Source organism: Loxodonta africana, chromosome 2 (assembly GCF_030014295.1).
Source record: "Loxodonta africana isolate mLoxAfr1 chromosome 2, mLoxAfr1.hap2, whole genome shotgun sequence".
NCBI lineage: Eukaryota > Metazoa > Chordata > Mammalia > Proboscidea > Elephantidae > Loxodonta > Loxodonta africana.
This window is the reverse complement of record NC_087343.1, coordinates 223,318,703-223,335,331: the sequence shown is the minus strand read 5'-3', so window position 1 is coordinate 223,335,331 and position 16,629 is coordinate 223,318,703. Positions and strand designations below refer to the sequence as shown.

The window sequence follows — 16,629 nt, the reverse complement described above, 5'->3', positions numbered from 1 at the left end:
CTTTCTCCAAACCTCCTTCCCTCCTGTGTAGGCTGGCCCTACTGATAACGTTCCCCCAACCACGGGGTTCCTGTGAGGACTTAATGAGACAATGCGCTAACACAAACAGCATTTGCTCAGTGAACATCAGTTGTTTTCAATTTAAAAATAAACACTTCTCCAAAAAAGGGAGATGGGGGAGAGATACCAACTGAGAAATCCCATGAAACTTCTGCAGTAAGGTCCACTTTCAAGATAGACAGCTGAGGGGACTTTTGGTCTAAGCACATCAGTTTGCCATTTGACAGTAAAAGAAACAGAGTGACTCATTCTGCTCTTGTATGGGGCTCCACCCTTACCAGTTTACAGACAGCAAGAATGTTCCAGCAAGGGCTCCTGCTCACTGCCCCGCCCCCCCAACCCCTATGGATGCCACTGTGATGCCCACCTCCCAAAGCAGGACTCTGGCCCCGTGTCCTCCAGGGGCCACAGGCTTGCATCTTATTTCTTCCTTTCCAGGTAGCCCTGGATTTTGATCCCCTTATTGTTTTTTTGCACTTGGTTAGGTTCCCTATCCTCCTCAATTTGTCTGTTCAAGACAATGATTATACTTGTTCTGTGGAGTTCCAGAAATCAGACCTTGGATCCACAAATGAACATTACTCAAATTCCGATTTCAGCTCTCCATCCAGTAGCATTTTCTAAGAATTAGAATTGTGCAAACATAGACTGCCTGCCTGGAGGTGTCAGTGCCTGGTTGCTAGAAGTGCTCAGATGGAGACTGACTGCTGGCTGAGAGGAGTAGGGCAAGAGGGATTCTTCCCCAGGGTGGGCGGTCAGAAAGGGGAGCGCCAAGTTCCCTTAAAGCCCCAAGACTCAGGCTCTAAACATAGGTCTCAGTTGGATGTAATCACAGTCTTGAAGTCACCCTGGCATGTCTTTATTTTTGACACCACATGCCATTTACCCTGCGGAGCACAAAGGTGACTAATAACACAGCTGATGAGGTGAGAAGAGAAACTAATGGTTCTGCATCGGGCTGGAGCATGAAGGGGGATCAGCAATCCTCCTGACCTCCAAAACACTTTGTGATGCCTTTTCTCACGACATTGGCCAAAGCACTGAGATATATTCGATTTGAAGGTAACCTTTTCTGTACAGGTTTTGGAAGTTCATCAGCATGGATTTGATTGAGAAGGCACCCCTATTACCAACTCTTATTTTGCACAGTTAAGTCCTTCTAAATGTATTTGATCTGACCCACATGGTTACCTTTGTTCCTTAAATAAACTAATCTGTTGATTCTAGAACCGAACAGGAACACAGCAGGTATATGGTTACTCGACATTTTTTTCTGCCAATTTAAAAACAAAAGAAATGGCATCATGTTCAGTAAAATGTCACCTTATTTCTTGGGTGTAGTGAATTCGGTTCTGGTTTAGAGGGAGGAGCTTTGTTCAAGAATGGGCAGTTTTCAAGAGACAAGTACATCTGAGGTGTTAAAGGAAGGCAGGAGGGCACCTTCCAGGTGAGTGAAAATGAATGTGGCAAGACTGACCTCAGAAAGTTAGTGAAGCCAACCGTCCCACTGAGCAGAGCATAGTTCTGCAAGATCGCACTGAAGAGGCCAGAGTTCCAAGAATAGGAGGACCCCCTGGGGAAAATGATAAAGTAGTAGCATGGTGAATAAAGACCCAAGGCCAATGTTGGAAGGGCCATCTAAGCCATGTCCAGGGAGAGCGTGGGCAGTTGAGCCTGATGGTGCCACACGTTTGGATCATGGAGCTCCGATCCAATCCCAGATGATGAGGGTTTGGCTTCTGAAGCAGTGTGCCAGTGGGGAGAGGATGTGCTGGCTGCCCCTCTGGATGTTCACATTCTCTCCGTACACTAGCAAACTACTCTCTTGGTTTTGTATATCAGTCAAAATGAGTTCATCTGACATGCAGTCAGCCCTGAGAACTGGTCCACGCTAAAGATTTTTGCAAGGCCTGTTTTTAAACCTATAGGGAAGAGGATCAGAATCAGCTTGGAAAACCTCCTCACCCAAAGGGATGCTGACCTGGGGGCCCAAGTAGGTGGCCTGCCTATCTGCCTGCCCTAGGGAGCCCCAAGTACTGAGAACCCCTGCGGGGAGAGAGGAGCTATCCAGTCCTCTGGATTCCACCAAGGCAACCTAGGGCCATTTGGCTCCCCTTTGTCAACCCCCCAGCCCCAAGCCATGAGTCCGTGCAAGCAGACTGGGGCCACCACACTGCACTAAAACATGAGCTACACCTGAGATGAAGACAAAGACAAAAGGATTAAAAGCAATTTCTTTTTGGACCTGTGATAGCTCCCAAGAAGCACAAAAGTAATTCATTATTCTAAAAATAAATAGCCAGTTGCCACTGAGTAGATTCTGACTCCTGGAGACCCCGTGTGTCAGAACAGAACTGTGCTTCATAGGGTTTTCAATGGCCGATTTTTCTAAAGCAGATTGCTGGGCCTTTCTTTTGAGGTGTCTCTGAGTGGACTCTAAGCTCCAACCTTTCAGTTAGCAGCCAAGCACATTAATCGTCTGCATTACTCAGGGACTCATTCATTCTAAACCCAAAAAACGCATTAAAAAAAAAAATTCATTCTAAGGGACTACAAATCCCCTTCAAACCTGAGCAACCTGCCTCTCTGAAAACCCATAGCTCTCTCAGGATCTTTGCAGTCTTCCTATAACTGGACTTCACTTCCTGTCTCTGTTCCAGAGGATTGGATCAAGTCACCCAGCACTTGGTTGGGATCCAGTCTTCCCTTAATGGAATTCCTGAACGGGATTTATTAATAACACATTCCATTCATTTTGGCCAACCTGTCATTACAGGCACCTGCCTTGTGAAATAGTTATGGAAACTAAGAGAAAGCGAACACTAATTTGAAAAGGGTGTTAAACACATTTTTATAGCTTAGAAGCAAACCAATAAAGATAATCTGGCTTGAAGCTGCACAGAATGTTTAACTCCTTCCTGGGTTTTGGCAAGCATGAGGCTGAAGAATTGGATTTCAGAGCAGAAGATGATATTCCATTCCACGAGGGGTGTTACCACTTTGAGACAAGGGCCTAACTGAAGAATAGTAAAGAGAACTCTGTAAAGCCCCAGATATGATTACTTTTGTTCTCAACCTGAACTTCATCACAAGGTAATCTTGGGAGGTGTATTTAATTTCTAAGAACGTGTCACTTGTGTGAGAGCAGTCACACCGTACATATCAGCCCTGCCACACTGGTAAGGGAACAGGATGGCTAGAGTGTCTGCCTCCCAAGGACTGTAAAATTCCTTTATGCAAACTTATGAATGACAAAAGGTAACAGGCATTGAAGAAGACCAACGGAAAGAAAAATAAGTCAGAGTTAACATTCAAGGCAACCCCTAACCATTCTGTAAAAAAAGGATAAGGCACATCCATGGCCTGGGCGGGTCTACTGGTGTGCCCACATCTGGGCTAAGCACTTAACCAATTTCCTTGTAAACCCTGCTGGTGACTTATCTTGGCCTGAGATCCTGTAGCCTTGATTTCAAGTCCCATCTTGTCCACCACTATGACCTTGGGCATGTCCCTGAGCCTCACGTCACAGTTTTCCACTGGTAAAGTAGGCATACTCCCCTTCCCCCCGAATCAACCCTATGAGCCAAGCGGACCAAAGAACTGCTTTAGGTTTGGTCAACTGTACTCGTAAACTGTTCAGACCTCTTTGAGGAGGGGACAGTATACAGAATACCCCCACGTGCTCCATTTATTAATTGAGACTCATCACTCCCTAGTAAACGAGATTCCTGGGTGAATGGGAGCTGAAAGCCAGATTGCACTATTTAAACATAACGTCTTCTCCTCATCACCATCATCTTCACCTAAGAAGTATTTCATTATGTGGATTCTCTTCTTAAGAAGAAGTTTTCAGAGTCACCAACCCAATATCTACCTTACAGGAAGCGAAAGCTGCTTTCAAAAGAAAGTTACACGGAGGGGGTGAGGGAGAACAGCTAAAGCATATTTTTCTAGTACGTCCCCTGACATAAGAGTTTGTTTTGGGGCAGCACTGAAGCCACTACTGTTCCAAGTCATTCGTCCCACCAAACTTATGCTACAAGAGGGAATTCCTTGAGGGAAAGTAATTACTGTATCAGAAGCATGTGAAATTATCCTTGGGGTATACTTCTCTCCCCTGAGAATAGCTCCTTTCAGAATTATGTTCTCTACTAGGAATCTATTACATGATCTAGTTTCTCCTCCAAAGACATCATTAATCATATGGTGAAAATGTGACTACAATTGAAAACACAAGATGTTTTGTGAAACACCATATTCAGTGCTTGGCAATCATCAAGCTCAAAGACTGATTTAGAGAATCTGTCTTTGGCATCTTTTGCTCAGAAATACTGTTTATTCACTCGTCACCTTTTTTCTAAGGATTGTGAAGTCCTCTTCATCTTGTCTTCCTTTTTTAAAATAATTACGTAGGAGTTTATAATGCTATTCTAGTCACAATGCCGAACTTTGCTAGAATATTCTGTGTTGAGTTTGTGTCCTAGCACCATGTTTTGAGTAAAAGAGTGTGGGAAAGGGCTTTCCTGGAATTTATGGTGAGTGGTCCAACATCTTTATAATGGAAAGAAATCTAGACTGTAACTCAGAACAGCTGGGTGCCAGCATTGGCTTTCACCTTGAGTAAATCACTTCTGCTTGCAGGCTCCTGTTTCCTTAGCTATTCAATGACGGGGTTGGACCAGGAGCTTGAAAAACTCCTTCAGCTATTTTACTTGGAGATGCTTTGCCCCTAAGCGATGCCACGGTGCCCAATTCCAGCATGATCATCATAATTATCTCAACACATAAAGCTGAATTAAAAAAATTAAGAACAATCAGCTTTCCGTAGATAGTAAAACTACTAGGATGAAAGAAGCAAGAAGAGAAGCCACCTCCGTCTCAAAGGCTGTACTTGGAGTCACACAGAGATGATGCCAACTATAAAATCGCCACAGTAAGAAAAGGAAAATGCAGACAGTGACGGGGATTCAACCGCTCAGCTTGACCTAATCATCCGTGAGGACTGAGACACTCACCAACTATCAGAGGGACAAAAACGGGAAAGGGAAGAACCCATGTTGGACCAAAGGAGACTTCCAGAATCAGCCAGAACAGAAGCAGACAAAGAGACCAGTCAACTGTGGAAAGGCATAAATGGAATTTGCATGTTGGACCAGGGCCATGGAGGAACTCCAAGTGAGCAGCCCTGCTGTGGGGCCCATACCTAATACATGCTTTATTCTTCAGCCTAGGGGTGGCTATTAGTTGGGAAGATGCATTATTCAAGTTCAGAGTCAACTGGAGGTAGCACCCAAGAACATGGTGGTCATGAGAGAGTGGTGAGCTCTGAGAGGAGCTTCTGCAGCTAACTCCCTCAGCAGGGATAATTCTAGATTTTCCTGGCTGCAGCCTCCAACCCGATGTGGCCACAACAGCAGGACAGGGCATTATGGGCAACCAAGCCTCCAGGAAGAGCCCTGCTTCCCCAGTGGCCACGTGGACTCAGGGACACTGGGACCCCTGAAGGCCCTGCTCGAGGCAAGGCAGGGTCACTCTGTTGGGCTACAAAGAGGTAGAGACCTCCGCTCTAGTCTCAGGCTTGCCTCTCACCAGATCCGGAGCATGGGCAAGCCCCTAAACCACTCAGTCTCAGTTTCCTTTCTATCCCACAAGGAGGTGGGCAAGTATTTTCCACCCTAAGTTCACACTGGAGTGAGAAATCACCTAAGTTCTCAATTTCAGGAACAGGGAAACAAAGGGGATGGGATGTAGAGAGGAGGTGGCAAAAGGTGAGAAGTCAGACACAGCTGCTGTTGCTGCTGAGAATGAGAGCTGGGCAGGAAGCCGGCCACAGATTGAGAAACCAGCAGCTGTGACACACCGGACCGATCATGTCTGTAATCCCCTCTGGCTGTAACCATCTCTGACTCATGGGCAGGTCCCTCATGCCCATTTCCTACTCCTCCCCCTCCTGAGCCCACACAGGGTTACTGCAGGGCAAGTGTTTATCTGGTGGCCACCTGGGCTGAGCTTCCTAGAGAGTCACCTAGAACAAACTGGTTATGGCCCCTCCCGTGCTGATAAGAGACCATCACCCATTCGTTAACTTTTTGACTACTACCCTGACAGATTTTAACTCTTAGAGAATATATGGTTTGCCAACCACATGCATGGCTGAGAATGAGTTTTTTCCCTTTGCAAACATTGACTGAGCACCTGTTTTATGCCACAGCTTAAGTGTTGGATTTCAAACCAAGATTCTGCTACAGTTTTCAAGTGTTTGTGTTTCTGCATTGCAAACCACCTTCCACTTACAGGATACCTGTGCAGGCATTTTCAACCACCAGGACAATGTTTTCCAGGTCACACCTGACAGATAGACAGAAATCACTCCATGTCATTCACAGGTTTGCCACAGTGCATAGATTTATAAACACACATGGAGCCAAAAAAAAAAAATTGTCCTCCTGACTTATCAGTGCATTTTTCTATAAAATCTTTCTTAAGTTGAGAAGGAAAAGGCTGTCCCTCTATAAACACATGGACCCAGCCCTAAGCCAGCCACAGAATTTCTTTCTTCACAAAACAGCCTGGCATTCTCTAAAAATGTATCAGATAACGATACTGTACAATTGACCGTTGAGAAGGTATGGGAGCTGTTCCTAATCCTTACATAGACATAAAATCATCCACAACCAACCCGGGCTGGCAGATCCCAGAGACAAGTCCATCTAGTTTCTAAATTACCTCCAGTGCCTGCATCTGTGGTCTTAGAGGTTTAGGTGTCAAGAGAGTAGGCAAACAAAATGAAGGTAACAGAAAAAAAAGAAGAAAAATTAAAAATAAACAAAGCAAGTCTTGGTTGATCATTCTTCTTCAAAAAGAAAGTAGGATTGAATCTAGACTTTAAGTTGAGAGTCTTAAAAAATTAACAATTTTCCAGTGGTACCGGAGTCACTTTCATTGTTCAAAATTCCTCATATATGTTCAAGTTGTTTTAATTGATTCATTAGAAACTAGGGACCCTCATATCTTGGTGATGGCCAACAAGTTGTCTTCCCATCAGCTCTCCCTCCCACCTGAAAGACAGAGCACTCCTGGACAGATTATGGTCACACAGACCAGAGGGAGATGAGGAATATATCCCATAGGAAGAGCTAGGTCTGGCTGGAAGAAGAAGTGTCAACCTAAGGAGAGATTAACTCTATTAGACGTTGTGAAAATATACAGCTGGGAAAGGAAGCAACCAAGTTGCTGAGAAAACTCAAAATACAAGCCAGTTGTCAATTCCCTATAACGTGCAACATGCCTACGGCAAATTCCTGTACTGTGTGTTTTTTCAGAGACCTCCTAAATTCCAGCCCTCTCTGTTTCTTCCATTTGTGTCTATATGACTCCTTTTAATACAGTTTATTTATATTTAGTGCATACCAACACCAACCACTAAAAAGTCCTTACAAGATCCTTAACACAAATAATTGGTTTCCAGGGATGCCACTCTAGGTCACAGGCTACTTTTGAACACTTCGAACTCAGGAGGTAGTGCCATTTTCCATTTGATCTGAAGTGTTAAAGAATAGTTCCATCGTGAAAGACTAACATAAACAGCATTCACAGAAGTTGACCCTTGGAGCACAAACGGAAACAAGCACACACTGACTATGGTCAACCTTGGTGCTGTTCTTTTTTTTTTTTTTTTCCAACTACAGGTCATTTGTAACAACATCACAGAATTTTAGCATCACCGTGAACTTTGAGGTCATCTAATCCAACTTCTTCATTTTATAGCTGAGAAAAATAGAGCCTGAAGAATTAAATAAGTTGCCTTAGCAGTAACAAACTTGGGAAAAGACTCTTGGCCTCTCAGCTTCCAGACCCAAGATTTTCCTCAAACAACCTGTTGTTTCCTTCACAGGACCCTCCCATCTCTTAATGAACAAAGTGGCCTCCCTCCCTACCTTTCTTCCTCCACCAGGGACCTTCAGGAACGGAGTAGGAGAGGTCCTTGAATTCAATGTTCACAGCTGCCCTCCGAGGCAAGGAGGAGAGGCGCTGGGCCTCAGTGAGGTGGTTGTCCACTTTTTTCAGGTGCCCATTCAGCAGCTCTGTCTCACTAGCATCCATGCTGCTGGAGACCACCTCGTCCACTGAGACGCACACCGACTTCGGCTCCGTCATTGCTGCGGAGTAACTGCTGGCGTTCTAAAAACAGGGAGGAAGCAACACGATATGTTATAAGCTACATCAAGAGATCCACCATCAGGCCCAAGGTCACTGATTAGTAATTACGACACTTCCGCAACTACGAGAGTGCCTTTGGCACAAGAACAAAGGTGCTTACTTAAAGGAATCTGTCATCTCTGTCTGACATTTTATGTTCTATTCAAAAAATGCTGAAGATAAAATGTTAAGCTGATCTACCAGTCTTACACGGGAATCATAAAATCTAATCACAAAACTGTAATAAAGTAATTATTTGCTTTTTTGCCTCAAAGAAAATAACAAGGGCCACCATCAAAAATGATTATTTGCAGTCCCTGGGCGGTTCAAATGGTTAAGCACTCGGCTCTTTTTTTTTTCTTTAATTGTACTTTAGATGAAGGTTTACAGAACAAACTAGTTTCTCATGAAACAGTATACACATTGTTGTATGACACTGGTTAACAACACCATGAGATGTCAACACTCTCCCTTCTCAACCCTGGCTTCCCCATTACCAGCTTTCCTGTTATCTCCTGCCTTCCAGTCCCTGCCCCAGGGTTGGTGTGCCCCTTTAGTCCTGTTTTGGTCCGTGGGTCTGTTTAATCTTTGGCTGAAGGGTAAACCTTGGGAGCGACGTCATTACTGAGCTGAAAGGGTGGCCGGGGGCCATACTCTCAGGGTTTCTCAAGCCTCTGTCAGGCCAGCAAGTCTGCTCTTTCTTTTTGAGTTAGAATTTAGTTCTACATTTTTCTCCAGCTTGTCTGGGACCCTCTATCGTGATCCCTGACAGGGCAGTCAGTGGTGGTAGTCAGGCACCATCTAGTTGTACTGGACTCAGTCTCGTGGAGGCCATGGTAGATGCGGTCCTTTAGTCCTTTGGACTAATCTTTCCCTTGTAAGCACTCAGCTCTTGAAGCAGCCTCCTAGTTGGAGGTATGAACCCACCCAGAGGCACCTCAGGAGAAAGGCCTGGTGTTCTACTTCCAAAAAATAAGCCACTGGAAACCAACCCTTTGGAGCACAGCTCTATTCTGACACAACGTCTCCATGAGTCAGAGTCGACTTGAAGGCAACTAGTGGTGGTAGTGGATTTGCAGTCCACTTATAAAATACTCGGTATGGAGGCATGAGACTAGCTCCTGAGAAATGTATAACTGAAAAAGTCTTCCTTAAAATGAGCTATTTTAATGCTTTCCTCCATGATCTCATAAAAATTCTCAAGAGAAATAACACCACTGAGCTCCCGGGTTTTGTGGGGGTTGGTTTTTGCATTTTACTTTTAAATTTTCCAAATCACTTACAACTCTACTCTTTCATTGTATCTTCACAATAGCACTGAAAAGTCAGAAATGTTGGTATTTTTTTCTCCATTATATGGACAAGGGAACTGGGGCACAGACAATTTAAGGAACCCACCCCATGCCCTACAAACAAGTAAGGGTTGTTTCAAGAGTTTGAGTCATCAGAAAACAGGTGTTCTTTCTACTGCATCGCAAGAGTGCCTAATATTTTGTAGCTAGCATTGGCTTTTAACGACTCCATTGGGAGTCAAATGAACTGTAACAGATGTGCCAAGAACCGAAAGTATTTATGCAAAGAAAGGAATATCCTCTTCTAATGGCTTGGCACTCCGAACCAATCAATATGCCCAGGTATCTCCTAAACACAGAAGAACCCTGGGGTAGACAAATATTATGTTGTACTTTTTCTAGCTGCTTCCACAGGTCCACGGTTCTAAAAGCATGGGCCTTCTGCATCAGTCCACCATACTGTTGAAGGCCTCAACAGAAAAAAAAAAAAATTTTTTTTTTTTCCCCCAACAGAAGAGCCCATCAAAAGCCATCTTGGATAAATCAAGCTATTCTGACTGCCCTGGGGACTGAAGAGACACCACCAGGTCGCTGTTTGTCCTGAAGAGGAGCCACAATGCACTGGGTTTTTCCATAGCTTTGGTAACTATTTCTTTTAGAGTTGCTAGCTTTGGTCACTAGTGTATCTAATCAAAAAGCCAAAACCAAAATAAAGAATGAATCACCCAAGAAAAAACAAACAAACAAAGAGAGCCCACAAACCCCAGCAACTCAAGGGATCAAAAACAACTTCCCTATTAGAATGCCTTCTTTAGGGCAGACAACTGTATCACTGAAGAGCTGGCATGATTTCCCTTATGGTGTTTAAGGACTCAAAAATCCATCTCTAAGCTTGAAGGTTTCAAATGCGGGGCTGAGGAGAAGTGGGCACAGATTCTTTTGATAGTTGAAAATGTAGTTTTGCCATTTTAAGAAAAAGACATGCAAACACACACGTACACAATGCACAAATACACGGACAGACACAAATGCATGCATGCGCACACACACAGGCACACACGCACATGCACTCCTCACAGGCGTTGCCTGCTTCTGAAAACCTGAACCAAATAAAAAACTAGCTCATGGACTGTAACATTCTGTGGATAAAAATAAAGGTGCAGAATGCAACGCTGACAAAATGAGGCTCAGCTGCCTGCCGGCACAGAGGATATGAAACGCTTCAGACACAAAAGTAAGTAGGCTCATCAATTCCTGAAACGAAGTTAGTGAAGATTTGTCTTTGTTTGTCAACAGGACTCCCCATAGCCTTGGGGTGACCGTGTGGCTAAAGGATCCTGGACAGAGGGTTACGGTGCAGCCTCTGCCTTCTGTGTTGGGCAACTTGGAGGATTAATAGACAATCCCACTCCTGCTCAGGTATACCCTTGGCTCTGGCAACAAAGCAGGGCACCGAATGCCACCCCTTTGCCCATTCACCCTGCTCTCTGGAGACCACATGCTGCTATCACAGGCTTATAACCCACTTTGACTTCAAAGGAGCCCTGGGAACTCCAAATCCTGGCTTTGGGGAGTGGGGGAGGGAGCAGTGGGACAAGACAATTAGCTCTTGGCCACAGAAATGGAAAGGCAAAAAGGGCTGGTTCCAAACCCATATTCTGCCATAGGCTTGGGGCTCTAACTCTGGAGATCCCCAATGGCTGTGCGCTCAGTTGTGGAGGCAGGGGGTGGAGATGATCCAGCAAGCTCCTCTCCAGTCGTAGGACCCCCTCAAGCTCTACACTCAGCGTTCCAGGTGCCATGGACATCCATACCCTCCCCCCAGGAACCCACCTCAGGCATCTGTCGGGTCATTTCTTTCCTCATTGAAGAAACCCAAAATAATGTGTAGGGATGACAGCATTACTCCATTGATCTACTGACTGGCAGATATACCAGTCTGACCTATATTCTGATGAGGGTCTGACTTCCCCCACTGGCCAACCGTGCTAACGATTTTGGACTTCATCTGGTGGTCTCCAAGCAGCCAGGACTGGGTCTAATGCCAGGGAGTAAGAGAACCAGATTTGCAGCTGAGAATGGTGGCTCCTGCAGTGCCGTGGAGAGGGAGTGGTGGGGGACAGACAGGTGGCTGCTGCTTTGGCAGAGGGGCAATGGTGGCTGTCGAGACGGAGACAAGTGGGCAGGTCAGTAGGACAAAGTTAGGTGACTAAACTGATTCAGGAGTGAGAGAGAGAGAAGCCATAGAGTCAAGCACTTACTATTTGAAATATTAAATAATAACACCTCATGCATCCTAGATAAATGATTATAAACAACAGCTACTACTGATTCAGCAATTACAATGTACCCATTGAAAACTCCATAGTGTATAAACCATACCTCTAATTCTCTCCCCAACACTAGAAGGTGGGTATTACCATCTCCATTTCCGAGAAGGACTCAAAGGAATGGAGAGACTGCTGGACTGGCATAAGATCCCCCAGTTGGTGAGTAGCCAGGCATCCTGGCTCCCTGGGGTCCAGCTCCAGTGGGGCTTCCAACTCTATATCCCCTCCTTCCACCTGACCTCCCTAACAACAGAAGCCTTCTCAGCTCCTGTCCAATGGTCTGAACATTGCTGAGCTTTCTATAGGCAAGTTGTAGGTGACCCTGGGTCAGCCCTTTACAGGATGACCATTATAGGGAAAGCCACAACACACTTAGGAAATCATCCGTCCCCACCTCCAAAGAAACCAACCCCAAGCTATGCACATAGGTTCCTGCCTTTCCTGCCTTTCCACCTAGGTGCCAGAGAGCCTTGCTCAATTAATAAAATCAGAAAAATCGGTATGATGTGGGGCAGGGGCCCGTCACTCTGAAATGGACTCGTTCTCTGGAAGAACACCCTCAGACGAGAGCTGCCAGCAATGCAGGTTGCAGCTAGCTTTTGCTTTGCCTCCTGAGCTCATTAAAAAGAAGACAAGTACCACTTCCCTTCTCATTTATTTCCTTTCATTGCTCTGTTTCCCTGTCGTCTATGAACTTCCCCCTCCACACACACTTTGTGCTGCATAATACATTGCAAATAATAGTAGGTTCATTCATGGAGGTTGAATGCAGAGACCCTGTTTGGAGCTTTCCTGGCTGCTGGTCATGAGAATATTTTCGTGGGCACGAAGCAGAGTGACCCAGAATTTCTGTTTCAATGCTGGACATATAGAGAGGGATCTCTCAGGATCAGTTAGCCACCCCCAGGCCATTTGGAGACTAAAAAAAAAAAAAAAAGTTGCCATCAAGTAGATTCTGACTCATAGCGGCCCTGTAGGACAGAGTAGAACTGCCCTGTAGGGTTTCCAAGGAGCACCTGGTGAGTTTGAACTGCTGACCTTTTGGTCAGCGGCCATAGCTCTTAACCACTACACCACCAGGGTTTCCATTTGGACACTAGTTTGCTCTGTTGAGTCCAGGAAGCAGAGTTAAAGACAGAAACTCTTTCCTTAGCATCATGGGGAAAAGAGGCAAGAGGAAGACAAACAAGTGGGCACTGGGGGCTCGGCATGTCTACTTCATCACTGCCAGCTTTGGTGTCCACTTAGACAGTGGGCTTTGCTATTTGATGGGCAGATCCCTCCCTGGCATTCCGCAGCACTGGGTCCATAGTGTCTGACCAAGTATCTTCCATGTGACTGCCCATGGGAAAATCACCAAAATATCGCCCCTTTAACTAAGCAACAAGGGCAGATTCCACTTGGGTTGCCACTCAGAACACCAATCTCACCATCAACAAGAGTGCTCTTCAAGCAGCCCTAAATCCCACCATCCCACTGGGAAACCTGTGCCCACCCTTCTAGGCCCCCAGCTCGGGGATTCCAGCACCTCTTCTAGATGCTTCTCTCATTCTCCAGAACACCTTCTCCAGACACACACTTCCTGGGGCCACTACACGGCTGGACCTGAAGGAGGAAGGGTGTGGAAGGTGAAAACACCAAGCTCAAGATCCTGAGTATCTTTCAAGGGCTCTTTGTTTATAATTTGGATAAAATATTTTTTGATAAACAAAGTACAAGGTTTTCAGGAAGGGGAATGACTTTCAAACAAAAGATTGTTCTCTGAAATGAAAAGAATGAGCCCAGCCCTAAACTGTCTACAAGCAAGGACAAAACACTTGAGTTCCAGGGCTGTAGCAAAACCCAACATTACTTGACCTACAAGAACGATCTACATCTGAAAATATTTGGATTCATTCGTTTTTTTTTTTCTTTTCCATGTGTACAAGCCTCCTTTGCCTCCCTAAAAGGATTTCAGTGGCCATTCAGCAACGAAAAGATCTGAAATTTTCCTTACGTAAAACGAGCATCAATGATCTCCTTAATCTTCCATTCTCCACATCATTTAGGATTTCCAAATAAACCAGTGTAAAAGGAAGACTTCCAAGGAAATGTTACCCAAACATCCAACCAGATAAAAGCAAATAATCTGAGGAGACTGGCTTTTAAGTTTTTCATTGTCTCTTAAGTAACAAAGACAGAGTACTCCCAGAGATGGGGGCTGGCCGGCGAGTTCCCTCTGCCCCTGGGCTTCCCCTCCTCTGCCAACGGACTTAAGGGTTCTGGCGGCCGCATTCTATCGGTTTACACAAAATCATTACATAATGAGCTGGCGAGGCTCGGTATGTTCTACAGTAACCTGTTTGGAATCCTAGGATGCAGTTGTCAGAACAGAGCATGCGCAGAAACCCGGCTACAGTGTGTTTTTTTTTTTTTTCCTTGAGCATAAGGCAAGAGGTAACTGTCGGTCAAACCCTGCTGAGCCCAGCTGACTTCAAATAGCATCCTGCTAAAAATGAAATAAAGGGGGAGGGGGGCGGAGACGATGAAAACCCAGTGCGTGCTGTGCACTGTGGGCGCACAGCCTAAGGGAAGTAACTAGCAGGATAGTAAATACAAAAAGAAAGATGGATGGATGGATAGTGCGATACCAACAGAAATACCGAATACTTTCTATGGGTACTTAAAAAAAAAACTTGCCATGGAGTTATTCCTACTCATAGCGACCCTGCAGGGCAGAGAAGAACTGCCCCATAGGGTTTCCAAATTATAATCTTTATGGAAATCTTTCTCCCTCGGAGCGGAGCGGCTGGTGAGTTCGAACCGCCGACCTCTCGGTTAGCAACTGAGGGCTTTAACCACTGCGCCACCAGGGCTCCTGCGGGTACTTCAGACAACCTAAAATCTAGTCCGTAACTAACTAACGGCAACGTTAATGTGCTAACCACGGAAATGAAAGGCCCCAGGCGGGGTGGGGTGGGTGCGGGGTTGACAGTAAAGCAAGCATGATTAGTTTTGTTTTTGTTTCTCCAATATGAGTTTATGGAGATGTTACAAACGCGCAAGAGGCGTCTCTTACCTTTCGCTTGGAAAAGCGCTTGCTTTCATTGTGTCTAGCCACAAACCACTCCGGAGCTAGCACCCTCAGAACAAGTGAAGTGTGCGCCTCTCTTTACACCCCATCTCTCTCCAGGGTGCAGAAAGGGGGCCAGCAGGCATCCACCTCGCCCCATGTCTGCCTCCCTGGGAACTCCGCCGCCCTGTCCCCCATTAGGTCTGGCAAAAGCTGTCTGTTCCCCTGCCCCCCACCAGAGCGCAGGGGGAGCGCAGGCTCCAGCTCTCAGGGAGCAGCTCCCTCTTTTTGTTCCCTTGATCGGCGCTCCGGAGGTGGCACAAGGAGTCTCTGCTCCCCGCGCCCTGGCCGAGCCAGCCGGCAGAGGGATCGGACCTCCCTTCCCTCCGGCGCAGGCTGCGGCCACTCCCAGCGCGCTCAGGGCACCCCAGGCTGCAAGCCCCTCTTCTGCACGCGGACAAGGTCAAGGCCATCAGTCCACTCGCGGGGCTGTCCGGCTGCCTCCCGCCCCTCCTGTCCCCGGTCGGCCCAGGAACATCCTGAGATGCCAGGTGGCCAGGGAAAACGCTATAGAAGCCGGGCGGGGCGCCTAGGTCACCCCCGGAGGACGCGCTCCCGGGAGCCGCAGAGCGAGTGCGGAGCGGGTTTACGGCGAGGGTCTTTGTAGGTTTCTTGCTCTCCTGGACAAGAGAGCCAAGCTCGCGGGCGAAGGATCCGCGCACTCACCATGGCGGTGCCGACCGAGAAAGCGGCCATCAGACAGGCCATGCCCCGGGGGCGGCGGCGGCGGCAGGGATGGGGCTGCGGGCGCCGGGGAAGAAACGGCGGGCACGGGCGGCGGGGACGAGGCTGCGCTCGGCCTGGCTCAGCTGCTGCGCCCGCACCGCTGGGGCTCCGGCTCGGGCTCGGGCTCGGGCTCCGGCTCCGCCCCACGCCCGCGATTGGCCGACGCCCAGGGGGTGGGGCCGCGGGCAGGTGCGCGTGCTCTTGTTGTGCTCCTGCGGGGAGAGCATGGGCTCGGCCGCCCCTAGCTGCGGTTTTCCGGAAGGCCATTGCCCCTACAGTTCAGAAAACCGCGGGGGCTGGCCAGAGCGCCTCGGACGAGGCCGCAGGGGGTCTGGACAGACACGCAGTTCCCAGGACTCAGGACCACCGCCTCCAAGTCCGGAGGTTTGTGTAGATGGAGCCAGAGGGGCGTCCTGGTGGGAAGCGGGGAGGGGCAGGGCTTTCTTTTTTCTTTTCTTTTTTAGTTCCTGGGCACCTCTCTGCCATGTAGCAGCTTGAGGCCTTACTGCTGCTAGGACTAAAGACGAGGGGAAAAACAAAAACAAAAAAACGTTGCTCTCTAGCCAATTCTGACTCATAGCGACCCTATAAGACAGAGTGAAACTGCCCCATAGGTTTTCCAAGAAGCGGCTGGTGGATTCGAACTGCTGATCTTTTGGTTAGCAGCCAAACTCTTAACTACTGTGCCACCAGATGAGCTGAGGCAGAGCCATATGTGGGGTCCCCACCCTCCTCAAGGCTACGCAGGCACTCATACGTGCAACATTATCTGCACACCAGAGTATTAAGTGCTGGGGAGCAAGGGGTGCTAGGTAAAGATGGCCAAGCCTCTGCCTTCCACCCCACCGCCACCAAAGAAAAGGCTTATTTTTGTAGACTGAGGTGTTTCTCCAGCCCTTGTGCCAGTACC

The 16,629-nt window shown here is 47.1% G+C and overlaps 1 protein-coding gene across 1 annotated transcript in view; it reads right to left on the bottom strand.

The window, feature by feature from the left end:
• The window catches only part of ABCG1 (ATP binding cassette subfamily G member 1), a 93,801-nt gene extending 78,008 nt beyond the window's left edge, over positions 1–15,793 (bottom strand). The window contains exons 1-2 of the mRNA XM_003419025.3: positions 15,660–15,793; positions 7,998–8,241 (exon numbers count right to left, since the gene is read on the bottom strand). Of these exons, the coding sequence (XP_003419073.1) occupies positions 7,998–8,241; positions 15,660–15,701 (286 nt within the window). The 5' untranslated portion in view covers positions 15,702–15,793. The remainder of the gene's footprint in view (positions 1–7,997; positions 8,242–15,659) is intronic.
• Between the last annotated feature and the right edge of the window lie 836 nt (positions 15,794–16,629).